Source organism: Varanus komodoensis, unplaced genomic scaffold (genome assembly GCF_004798865.1).
Source record: "Varanus komodoensis strain SLA01 unplaced genomic scaffold, ASM479886v1 scaffold1, whole genome shotgun sequence".
NCBI classification, from domain to species: domain Eukaryota; kingdom Metazoa; phylum Chordata; class Lepidosauria; order Squamata; family Varanidae; genus Varanus; species Varanus komodoensis.
The window spans coordinates 17,893,185-17,906,598 of NW_025335268.1; the positions used below are offsets into that span (position 1 = coordinate 17,893,185).

The 13,414-nt window shown below is 37.2% G+C and overlaps 1 protein-coding gene across 13 annotated transcripts in view; it reads right to left on the reverse strand.

Annotated features, from left to right (window-relative positions):
* Nucleotides 1–13,414, reverse strand: part of BIRC6 (baculoviral IAP repeat containing 6) — a 168,147-nt gene that overhangs the window by 60,369 nt on the left and 94,364 nt on the right. For 12 of the 13 annotated variants that reach the window (XM_044453246.1, XM_044453079.1, XM_044452992.1 and 9 more), the window contains 5 exons: nt 12,951–13,124; nt 10,932–11,128; nt 7,711–8,011; nt 4,517–4,734; nt 1,403–1,567 (listed from right to left, as the gene is read on the reverse strand). In XM_044453246.1, coding sequence (XP_044309181.1) covers nt 1,403–1,567; nt 4,517–4,734; nt 7,711–8,011; nt 10,932–11,128; nt 12,951–13,124 — 1,055 coding nt within the window. The remainder of the gene's footprint in view (nt 1–1,402; nt 1,568–4,516; nt 4,735–7,710; nt 8,012–10,931; nt 11,129–12,950; nt 13,125–13,414) is intronic. The other variant, XM_044452347.1, reaches the window with a different exon arrangement.

Consider the following 13,414-nt stretch of genomic DNA (forward strand, 5'->3'; position numbering starts at 1 on the left):
TGAAAGATACTAATTAAGTTCTAACCACCCTAACCCTTTTCCATTACTATACATACAGGCAAAAGATTAATGTTTAAAATATTTTCAAATATTCATCATCGCCAAAAGGTAAATTAATTAGTTTAGGAACTCCTATTTTCACAGTTTAAAAATAGTTGACTTTCCTTCAACTATTTTCCTTTAGCTATAGATATGAAATCTATTGAGAAATTATTTGCCCATGTTTCTCACAGTAACTGAAGTTGTCTTTTATGATTTGGCAAGTGACAAGAGCCAAGGTAATATAATGGCTAGAGTGTTAGACTGAAACTTGGGAGATACAAGAGCTAACTGTCACTTGGCCTTCAAACTCACTGGGTCAGTTTTAGCCATACTTTGACTCTCAGCCTAAGCTACCTCACAGGGTTGTTGCATGGATCAAATGGAGAAGATTATGTAAGCTGCTCTCAGCTTTTTCCAATAAAAAGGTAAGGTATAGATATAATGCACATAAAAAATGGGAAACTAAAAATGAATCAAAACGGATTCTCCCAAAACTGGAAATTTAATCTGCCCACCCTGCAGGCCCATGAAGTGCATCAACCTATTTTTCAAGGTTCCAAAATTCAAAAACAAGTCATCATGAAGTACAGGAAGATTCTGTTTGAAAATAAGAATACAGTTAGTCCCTGGGCTATGAACACCCTATACTTACAAACAAACTGCCAGGAAACCTATTAATTTAAAAATGTAAGTTTAAGGCCTACTGTAGGAAATCTTCAACATCATAGAGAGGAAGTGGAAGAGGAGTGAGGACAGGCCTTCAAAGCATCACAATAAAGAGAGAGGAAGCAGAAGAAGAGAGAGAGAAGCCTCCAAAGCATGTCTTCCTGCCCCACCCTTCTGGGGAGGCAAATCACTCTAGCTTTCTTTGCTGCACAGAGGAAGCACTGGTTAGTTGGGGGGTGGGTAGAGATATTTGCAGCTTTTCAAATTTCACGGGAGTCCCGTGCCCCTGACCTCTGTGAATGTGGATGGCCGACTATATGTGATCCAACTTACACACAAAATTCATCTTAAAGATGAATTTCCATTTTCTCAGGATCGGAACTGGTTTGTAACCCAGGGACTGCCTGTAACAAAGTCCAGTTGTTAAGCCCAGAGTAAGCCAGCAAGGTCTTTTAAACATACAGTTGGGAAAAGTACTACATAAATAACCAATAACCTAAAAAATAAAATTTGTATATAATGACATAATTTTGTCAATCTGCATGAATACTATGATGTTCCTTAGATGTTCTCTTCCTTGTAAGAGACAAATAACATCTTCCAGTCCTTGTTTTGCGTACTATTTAACAAAACCAAACCAAATCACAAAAGAGTAACAGCCACAAAAACATATAGCCATAATGTTCTTCAGTACCTGTAAGAGACAAGTAACATGTTCCTCCTCCAGTCTTTGTTTAGTTAATGCTTGTTCCACATCCCATCCAGAAGCAGTAGAACCAGTTCCAAATCCAGTGCCTTTGGCCCAATAAAGCTGTTGTTCTTCTGTTGATGCACTATTATGTGTGCTTGACACCTGTGGCTAGTGAAAGGAAAGTAAGTCACCTATTGTTTGGAATTGTTTAGATGTCACATTCTCGAAGGGCTACAAGAATATCATATTATATATGTCCTCTTCCATTTCTTGAATTTTTTGATGTTAAGCAATGAACAATGTCACAGAGCACAGAAATGGAGTAGGTAACAACACAAAAACCGAAAAGACGAGGCTACCTATCGGCTAATTTGTGTTCAGTTGCAAAGGGACTAGAAAGAAATAAGTGTAAAGGAAAGGAGGGACTTTTTAGTGCAAGACAGAAGCACTAAATGAGGATGGGAATGAGGCAATCAAAGGAGTAAGTGCTCCAAAAGAGTGAAGGAGAAAATACGGCAATTTGATCCTCTGGTTTCTAAATAGCAAACTGATAGTTCGTAATATCCCCTACCTTTTCAACACTTTTCAAATTCTCCAGCTATTCCAGAAAAAGAAGATGTTAACTCATCTCTTTTTGTAACACTTTTTCATAACATTTACTATTGCAGTTAACTGACAGTTTTTTAAAAACCCTAAGAAGGAACTGCATAGGACAGACTACTCCCACTGAAAATGGCAGGTCTAAGAACTGCAGGTGCAGGTACCTCATTCCCCGCAACTTGTCTGGCTGCTCTCTAAGTGTGTATGTGTTTCTTAAACTGATAGAGTATTTGCGTGTTTCTTCAGAACTGGGAAGAAAATGGAAGGGAAATGTATACAAATATAATGGCTAGAATGTAAACGCAGGTGAAATTTGCACAAATTTACAAGCTAGGAAGTAAATGGAGGGAAATTTGTGCACCTGCAGTGACAAAGAAGTTAATACAGACACACAAACTTCCCCTTTCATTTAGCTTCTCAGCTATTTGATTAGTGAATATTTCCAACTACCCCCATTAAATTTGCATATATTACCCGGTATGCTCAAAATTCCACAACTACTCATGCCAGTTTAAAACAATACCAAAACCAACAACAAAACCCTAACACCTTAGACTAGGTGGCAGAATAGGTGGAGTAAGTGGGGAGTCAGCACCAACAGTATACTTGCCCCCATGCTCAATGGGGCAACATTTGTTCAGTTCCATTCACCTACTTCCTCAGGGGTTGTTTAGACTTGTCCAGGAAGTGCAGCAATTACACATTAAGTACTGGGAAAAGCAGCCACAATAAGTGAGCAAATTAATATCCCCCACTCTGGGAAGTGCTGAAAGGGTGGAAGACACTGAGAACTTTCAGTTCTACACCTAAAATTGACAGAATTACATTGCTAAGTGAGAGATATTGCACTTCCTTTTTGGTATAGCTACTTCTTCCACCGTTTTCCCCAAAGTAAGGTGATAAACAAGCAACAGTTATTCCAAAGTGCCCTTGGGCACTGGCGAAAGGGCTGTCACTGGTGGTGACACATGCAAGATAACAAAGAATGCCAGGAGTTTTTGTTGCTCTAGCTGAATGGTTCTGTAACTAATCCTGGCAACCCATTATAAAATTCCTCTCCCCGGTATGGATGACATACCAACCCAGCAGGGTATGAACAACTGCTAGGCTAAGTTATGGGTGGTTAGGGTGGCTTGTTCACAAAAAATAACACTCAGCCCTTCACTGTGGCTTATCATGCTGTTTGAACCCAGTCAGAATGAGTTATTGTGTTGTCTGAACCCAGTGACCTGCACAGACAGCTTTGCCTGTTAGACAGTACAGAAATGTAATAAGTAAATAAAACTCTTGGCTAACCTTAAAACAGTTCATTGGTTCTGTGAGGGTTGTTTTACCCACAGTCAGACAATACCACAAGCTGCAGCTTGAATATTTCAAATGGTACCTATGGATACAGCAGTAGATTCTGGTCTAAATAAGTCACAATGATTGTGGCAAAGCTTACTTATGAGCCTTTAGCATGTTCCTGATTGAGTCTCCAAAACTGAGTTTGATGATATGATGTCTGAGCTGTAGCACTATGCAGTCACAGGCCATGCAAGACCACATGCTGCAGTGGAACAAACTTCTTAGGACTAATTGTTGAGTTTTTAGGAGCATACACAAAGTTGGCATCTGCTCAACAAGTTCCAGGCCACTGAGTTGGCTGCAAAGCACACACAGCCTATACAAGGTTTGCCTACAAAAAACTGCAGCCACACAGATTTCTTTCTTTCTCCCTTGACTGGACAAAGAGTCTTCATTAAAGAGATTTAAGGAATTTGTGACAGACACTTCAGGACATGGTCAATGACTTAGACACTGTAGATAGTGACAAGGGATACAATGAGAATTGCGATAAGGTTCAAAGAACCTGCTGAGAATGCTTCCTGTTGACAGCTTCATTTGGTAAAATAATCCTCTAGTGAGAACACTACTGTGGGAAGTGATTGCTTTATCATCTTTTCTATGCTGGGTGACTCTTCTGGGCCATTAAACAAAACAAGTGTTATTTTAAATAATGGACAGTGCTTTGAAGTCTGTAGAGGTAACCTTACATGTCTAAGTACATTAGAAAATAAAGAAGCGTATGTTTCAGTGAAAACCTATGAGATTTAAATCCATTAATGTTTATAGATAATTTATATTACCTATATAAATTAAGGCACATTCATCAAAATCCTAATCTAAAACATCTTTCAGTCGCATCACAACTCCAAGGCTCTTTTAGAAGATTATATCTCTATGAAAATAAGCATTTAACCACCATCCAAATTTTGAAAATTTGATATTAGAATTTTTATGGTAGAGGAAAAGAGAAGCTGGTGTGTTTTATCACAGCTCTTAATGTAAGATTGTTTCTAACCACGTTTTCATCTATTTGTTTTTAAAGTTTCTATGATGGTTAGTTGCCTTTAGCACTACTTTCTTGGTGGAAAGGCAAGTACAAATTGAAAAAAGTAAACAAACAGTATTCTTAAAACAGAATATAATTTTCAAGATTATAATCTAAGCTAATTGCCTTCAAGCTAAACTGACCTCTGACTGGTTGGAATTAGAACTGGGAACTCTTGGAGCATGGTGGCTAAGAGCAGATAGACAGGCAAGGATAAGATGTATTGCCCCAATTTCCAGTGCCATCCGCCTAAGGAGTACTCCATCATCAGTAGTCAAAGGTGTGGTGCTGAACAAGCTGCGCAGCACATGAAATGGGAGGGTTGGAAGCACATTAGCTGAAGGAGACTGCAGAATATGACCTAGATGGAGAGAAAATAAATGTTAAACATTTATGCCGTCAGATATTAGCAGACTGCATTAATCTTTCAACATATAAGAGATGTTTTATTCGGTCTTAAAAATATTACTTCTGTTTATTATAGATTTTTAAACAATTAAGATTGATTGCAGGGATTGTAGATGTAGAGTGAAAAAGAAGATGTGATCATACCTCCATTATGAACTGTATCCATAACACTATTATTAATCTTCTTAAAAGTGACACAACAGTGAGAGGAAGCTTATTCATTAGCCACACTAAATTAACTATTTGTTATTTGGTAAATAATAACAATTGGCTCTTTTGTACTTAGTAAATTTATTTTTTGTCCTTCATGCACCATGGTATGACTAAGTGTTGCTCTCTCTGCATGCAGAATTATCATCTAGATATATGAGAAACATTTAGGTTTTTGAGAATCACTTTGGGTGGCTGGATAGGTCCCTTCTGGATCTCTGTTCATTCAATGAAAAATTAAACAGCCAATAGCTTTCTGAAAAATTGGATATTATAATCATTATGATTATATTCAGACAATCAAATATTGGTTTAATAAACTGCTTCATGTACCATATGCACCCATATGCTTTGATCCTGTGTTTGTACAAGTGGGGAAAGAAGCCAAGAAAAAATAATGAACCAGAACTTTTCATTACATACTAACTGGGAACTATGGTTACTGGTTAAAATGCAACTGAGGATCTAGAAGCCAATTTTAAAACAAGTTCAGAAGCCATTAACTGAAGTTCAGCCGTAACAGAAAGCAATGGCTTACTGAGGCTTCCTTCTGTATGCTTCTGGATACAGTTGATACTAATCTCAGCTTATCACGTTGAAATATAATTGAATAGCACCTTTAACGACTGAGAACTGAATGCTTACATCCAGGGATAGAAAGTATGTAGAAGTTAACAGCTCCAAGTACACTGAACACACGATCTGATTCAGTTTGTTTCAAGCTATTTTTTCCACTCTGTGGTAGTGCATTTTTTTAAAAGAGCAACAGAACATACTGAAGGTTCGCATTTCTCTCATGCAAATATCCCACTTGTGTCCCTTTTCAAGATCAACCATGGTGAAGGATTGCACCTGCTTTAAGATTAATATTCTACTCAGTTTAAAACCAGACTTTGAAAGCAGAATTGAAGTTTGTTAGCTAATTCCAGTTAAAATGTAATAATGGTTAACACCAACATCTTTCCAATTAGCACAACACCAGAAAAGAAAGGGATGTGGGAATTCAAACTACTAGCATCTAAGGCTCTAGTAATTACAATTAAAAGAGTGGGAAACATTATCATTGGAGTAGTTCTATTAAAATTTCACATAATGAGAATTTTAGATAATGTATTTGTACTACCTAAAGCTAAACTATGTGAAACCTGGCTGTCCAGATGAAAGCCATGGCCAGCAAGGCTTTCCACAACTTAGGGTTAGAAGCCAGTGCCCATTTCTAGACTCTGCAGTTTTGGCTGTGATATGACATGCGTCAGTTAATCACAAATAGATGGTTTACTGGTGTGTAGTATCTGATGCCATATTTGAAAGCAGACAGAAAGTTCAGCTATTCTAGAATGTTGCAGCCTGGCTGTTGACTGATGGGTACTGGGAACATGTTACTCTTTTATTACAATTACAACAGCAGCAGTTTAAAAACCCAATTCCTCCTCCTGAGATTGAAGGGCTGTCTCTGAGCTGGAAGGGAAGAATCTCCAGTGTATGACAGCCCCTTTGAAATGTCTATGGCCTACAGGATAGCGCCCCCCCCCCCCCACATCAATCAATCACATCTCTGGTATTGGCCATTCCTGAATGAGTTAAAACAAATGAAACAGTTAAACATACTTAGAAAAAATATTTGAAATGCTTGAATAAAATGGATAGTGTAAACACATCAGATTCTGCAACCATTTGCAAAAAGGTTAAGTGTTCATTTGATAAAACTCAGTGATTTCTGCCATGTTTTTAGGCTAATAACCTCCTCCAAAAAAAAAAAAAAAACACCACATCTCAGAATATGCAACTGATTCATGGAAATATATACAATATTATGTGGAGGAAATAAAATACTGATTCGTTGTCCTTACAGACCCATATTCATGCATCAGGCCAATCATTAAGAAGACAGATACACACTCCTGTCTACTGATAATTAAAATGCAGAAGATATTCAGAGAGCATTGGAGTTATGCTGAGCATCAACATTCTCATACTGTATTAAAGTAGGTTAGCAATAAGCAGAATGACAGTGGTCAAGAAGTGGGGAAATGTTTTGATTTTAATCAAGTACACTTGCACACCAATTGGAGGCAATATATACACAGAAACTTTCTAGTACCCTTGGCTCACATTGTCTCCCACCCTGTGCATAACGCAAGAAAAGCTGCAACACAAACCTAGGGAAAGGGAAGCAAAAGCAGAAAACCAAGGTGCCAGTTAAGATTACTTTGCCCTTTCTTATTAGTTATGACAGCTTATCTAAACTTGGATGGATGCAGATGAGAGTAGAAATAACTCTCAGATGGAGGCCTAGGCCAATGTACAGATATTTAATCTTCACAAGGCCATCAGGGTTTGGTTTATGTAACAAAAATGGACATTGACTGCCTCAAAACCAGTAAAATTGAGTTGAACATTTATAGCTCTTAATCCGGATCTCATTGGAAGCCCTGAGAACAAGCAATATTTAATTTTCTAAGTAAAATTAACTGTAAAATAAGTTAAAATTAATTCTATTAACTCTGATTAATGTTTATCCTATGCAATGAAGGAAGAATCATTAGATCTGTCCTTAAGGACCAATTTTGACTTTCATATACTTTGATTCCAAAGCCAGAAGAGATCCAGAACGCTACAAAAGCCAGGTTTTTCTTGTTTCAAATACTTGTAAACTTGAACACTCAAGATAAAAGTTTAGCAGTAGTCCCCAAATATACTTAGTAGTTACAGTACATACTTCCTTCACCATCATCTGTAACTCCCAGCACCAATCTAAGCAGACACTGGGCATGTTTCCTCTCTTTAAGTAGCACCTCAGCATAGCCTGGGAGGCGAAGAAATAATCCAAAAGCAGCCAAAGAATGAGCAGGAATGGGAGACATAGTTTGAACTGTTGATTTGATAGGTGGTGGTTCTGCAGCAATTGTTTCTGGGGCTTCATAAACCAGTTCTCCCGATTGTTCAATGGTAACCCATTCAAACTGATCACTGTCCTTCTGCTTCTCCTGGGTGGTGGATGTAACCACTGGAGCACTCACCTTCAGAAAGAAAAGAAGATGCTTAATACTGTCCTCTGAGGTAGCCACTCAAATTGTACTACTTGTTGCAATTATCATCACTAAATAGTTCCTAGACGGATTCATTTACAATATTCTGTATAATGAAATAACATGGATGAAAAAATGCCAGCAAAGATTTCTTTCTCTATCCAAAAATTTTCTTAGTTTTGTGCAGATTTTTGACAAAGGTTGCTACATATTGCAGAACAAATGAAATTAAGAACAGTTAGGACTTTCAACTTATCAAAGAAAGGAAATATACAGTTAGTAAGGATTTACAAAAATTACTTCAGGTGATAGGTAAGACAATTTTAACTTGCTTTTTGTTTTCTATATTGTCAGTCTAATTTCTACACCATCAATTCACAGTCTGTGGAATAAAGAACTACATCCTCTTTCAATCTTCTATTTTTCTAGAAACAAGCTTGAGAGTTCTTATATATTGTATTTTAGGAATGACAGTAAGGCCTTCACCTAGGAGCACTCTTCTGTGACAAGAAGAAAGGATTCCCAACCTTTCTTTCACTGAAGAGAGACATGAAAATCAAAAATTATGGTCAAAAGGGAGAATACCATTGGACAACTTGCAAACCCACCGTCCACACTCAAATGGACATCCAGCCATTTCTAAGTGATTAAAGATGATTAAAATACATTATGTTTGTTGAAATCAAACTAACTTTACTAGTGTAGTTATATGCCTAGCCAAGTGTACATACAAGGATCTTCTATCTTTTCATTTTGTCTTGCTCATTACATGGAACATGTTAAAGTATCTTATTACTGGACCAGCTAACTCAGTATTGCCTGGCAGAAGCAATTCAAGGTTTCAGTTTTGCTTAGTCCTACCAAGAGATGCCAGATCTAAACTTGGGATCTTCTACATACAGAACATATGGTCTATCAGCGAGTTATGGACACTTCTTCTCAGAGGGAAGATTCTAACACTGTTCAGTACTTCTTGGGAATCCTGTTGTGCTAGAAAGTGCATTGTGGTACAATCACTGTTTTCCATTAGGCACAATGTAAATAGTACTAGGATCGAGACACAGATTCTACCCATAATGTGAGAACCTCACATTCTTACAGAAGGTAAAAAAGATTTAAAAACTGGGAAGTAAGCGGGAACATGGCTTTGAAATTAGAAGCAGTATGACAGAATATAAAAAAGATTGATTGTTCCATTGGAAAATCATATTACAGTTGGAGATTCTGAAGCCCTAATCCTTTTCCTGTTGGCATATGTCTCAATGTACCTTTCTTTCAAACCAAAAGACTGCTGAAGGAGGACAATATCGCATGCTATCTTTTTGAAATGGTAGCACCACATCCCCACTGCTATGGTATGCCTTCTCCACCTGATTCGCATCGGCAATGCTAAAGAAACCAGCTTTTGTTCTCTTACCAACATTTAAAAGAACATATGTCCAGCCTGGTAACAAATTCATTCTGATTATCTACTGTTTCCCTTTCCATTCAAGAACATTTATTTCTGGTGTTTTTGATTACCTTATTGCCAAGGATAGAAGCAGCAATGGCATTAGGATTTACATGCATACAGTGTTGTTAAGAAGCAGGATGAAATTCACTATTTTGATATTCAGTCAGAAGACACATTGAATTAAATCTTACTGGTGTATAGTGAAGTATTTTATATCACATTACAATATATTACAACTCTGGAGATCATGTTTCTCATTTTACAGAATCAATGTCATGTGTGACATTCCCATTTTAAAGACCTCTCAAATCCCTCTTAATTGTAATTTTGAAATTTCATTCTTTCATTCTCTGCTATTTGTGAAGGCTTGTTTCCAGTTATTCTCAAAAAACACATATCTAACTTTGAAATCTGAATTGTTATATTTGAGGACAAAGATACATACTTGGGTTACAGAAGGTGGGAGGGACACATGTCTGTTGTAAAGGCAAATGCGGTGTACACGTATACAAACTAAAAACAGCATGCAAGAGCACATAAACATTTCTGTCTGTGTGAGATGGGTTAATTCTGGATAACAATTGAGCACAGGTCTGGAGAAAGTTTTCAATGGTGAGAATCCATATTTCAGACATCTGAAGAACTTTGGATTTTGGAATGAGCTCTGCAAAGAAGTGCGCTTGGTGCCTACTTCGCATTCAGTGCCAGATGAAGACCTTTTCATTTTCCCAGCATTTTAATAGTTTAACTTTTAAAATGTTGTTTTTATATATTCTACTTTATTCTGTACTGCTGCCATGCTTCTATGCTGAATCACAGCAATTGCTGTTATGGGTTTATTTGGATTTTAATTTTTTTAAAGTAATATGTGTGTCTTTTAAACTTTTGTTTAATTTTAACTTTTGTTGACTACCTAGAGAGTCTTGTCTATTTGGTGGTATAAAAATGAAAATAAATAATACTTTAATACATTATTTGAGTATTTATATACCATTTAAATTTAAAAAATCAAAATTATGTATTTCCTGAATTAGACATAAGGCAAGCTTCTTTTTGATCACTGATCTGAGGACTAGCAACCAATCTCCACCATAACTGTAATAAAGCAGAAAGGCTTTTCAGTTTGTAGCCCCCGGACCTCTCATTTTTTAAACAAGCATTAGTAAAACTGAGACAGCATCCTGACCCCTTGATTTATTTCCTGATGCTATGCCAAAAGTCCACAAAGCTTTCAGTAGTATAGGTCCCTTCAAGAAAAGGTCTGAAGGTCAAGAAATTTTAAAGAATATGTTCAATTGCTTTCTCTTTCTCTCTTTTACCCTATGGAAAGATACAAAATTTCAAAAAGAAAATGTACTCATACATTTTAGCACAATCCAGAGCTAAAACATCTGTTCTACTAATTCAAAAACACCCAACCTAGAATTAAGATATGTATACATCTATCTTTGGACTTACTTGTTGAATTACATCTGGATAAAGCATGGGAAGTCTTTCTGCGATGAGGGCTAACCCACCCATTCCAGCAAAAACTTGCAATGGAGACTGAATGGGGCACACTTCAAGAAAGGATTCATCCAGCACTGTATCCATGCACTCCTCAGCTGGTGTGGCTGATTCATCTTCTGTGCAAGGTCCCAATATATCTGCATGCTCTACACAAGCATGGACAAATAGAAAGTTAAACCATTCGGTAAAATTATATTAAGTAAGATTTCCTTAAGGATTGCTTACAGAGAGTCAGCCCATACTACCCAACTCATTTCAAACAGAGCATGCAGGAATCTGAAATACAGAGCTCATTTCTTGAAAAAGGCAAAAGGGAAGGTGTGGCTCACTTTCTTCAGAAAAGCAGCAGAATTACCAGTGCTGGAAGTAGCTTGCCCGCAACAGAGATAGTGAGCAAAGGTTATGGACAGTTTTGGAATGTCTCACCAGCTTTTATTTCCAGACAAGAATTCTGAAACAAATGTGTATATTCCTTATTCTGTAAATTAAGCCTAATTTTTTCTGAACAAGGTAAGAAAAGTTAAGCACACCTGTAGCAATAATCTTCTTAAATACCAACCACTTACCTTGAGGGCTAAAACTGTCCAGAAAGCATTTTAAAAAATTATTTCTACAAAACTAAAATACTGAAAATGAACTAACTCAAAGCTCTGTTTCCATCTTTTACTGAATATCACTTTATTTTTAAAGATAGTGTAATTGTTGGGAAATGCTTCAAATATTAATGAGTTGCAAAGATAGTATCGTAAAGAATGATGCTTTTTGTAATTTAATTATCCATCTTTGATATGATTTAGTACATAAAAGAGCCACAGGGAAAGAGGCAAGCATATATAGGGCATGCAAGTTGCTAAGCAGGATGACAGAATAGTCAAGAGGAATCAAACTGATATCTGACATTAAGGAGGAGACATGTGGAGGTGCAAGTGTGGTGACTGGGTTGCAGCGGAAGTAATCTTAATAGAATACTAACAGGGAATTCCTCTCTCAATGGGATTACAGTACATAGGAAAAGGGAAAAAACACAGATATAAGAAACAGTCTGGAGAATTATGAGATTAACCCAGCGAGAACCAGAAGACATAAGATCATCAAGACTGGCCTAATGCATTCTAACTTGTATTAACATGTCTAACTAGGGACATGAAACAATGAGAATGACACAAACTAAGTCATGACAGGAAAAGAGTTATTACTCATCCTTCCTCCATTTGAAAATACAGTTTACAATATAATAAGCTAATGGTCAAACACGGCAACACAGAACCCTGAATGACACATCAATGAAAGCACAACACTGAGACACACACCTTCAACCATCATGTCACAATGGAAAAAAACTGCAACTTAACAAGAGAGAATCCTGCACCACAAAAGGATAACATGGCACAACACTGCACACATCGATTCTTGCAACTGGACTTGCTGGAAAACCTACAGGACAGGTATATATCATGGGTGGTCTGTGTTAGGGAAAGGCTCTGCCTTCCTATGCTAGGGTCTCTGAATTCTAAGGGTAATGAATGTGAACAACTGTGTCAAGCTCTACATTTTAATTGCATGACTGACTAAATTTCAACTTTGCTTCTTCTTTTCCCTATAATAAAGCAATTCTTCACATTTTGTGCAGCCAAGTCTTTCTCAGTAAGAGCAGAAAGTGGGAGAGAAGCGCACACACAGAAGCCAGATGCATGTTAGACTCCAGCGAAAGATCCTGTGCCTCTCAAGGGAGTGCAGGGTTAATACACAAAGCATACTCAAGTGGGTATTACCCTGGACAATCCCAAGCATAACAGTGTGTGCATTACATCACTGGAAACTGAAATACTGGATCAATACAATTAGTTGTGAAGTTTTCAAAAAATAAATCAATAATGTTCCCATGTACCTATGGTCACCATTCAAAAATTATAATCAGGGCAAAAAAGGTGAACAGTTAAAGACAAATACAATGAAATTAGAGTGTACCTTTTTCAGTATGGAGGCGCTTAAAAGAATCTGTTTTTGAAATGCTTGGGTCTGAGATCACTTTGGAACCAAGCTTAACTGCCAAGTCTATGGATCGGTATCCTTGAGGGAGTTTGCGGTCATACAACAGAGTCAAAAGCTGGGCAAGTGTCATCTCAGGTGGTAATGGCTGACCTAAAGAACATTAAGTTACAAACAGCTCAAATCATGGCTTTGATGTTTAGCTAAGCTTAAAGCAAATTATGGTCTGCTTTAATGAGCACTATTTCTTAAATTTTCACATACCCATTTCTTATACATAGCTATTATGATTTAAAAAAACATTTGCACTACAAAACTAAGCATATGGGGCAGTATCCAATACTGCTGTCTGCCCCCTCTGGTTCTGTTGTGCTTGAGGGGCCCATGATTTGCATAGCATGGAATTCATGGTTGTAAAAGCAGCCCCATAAATTCTTATTTCC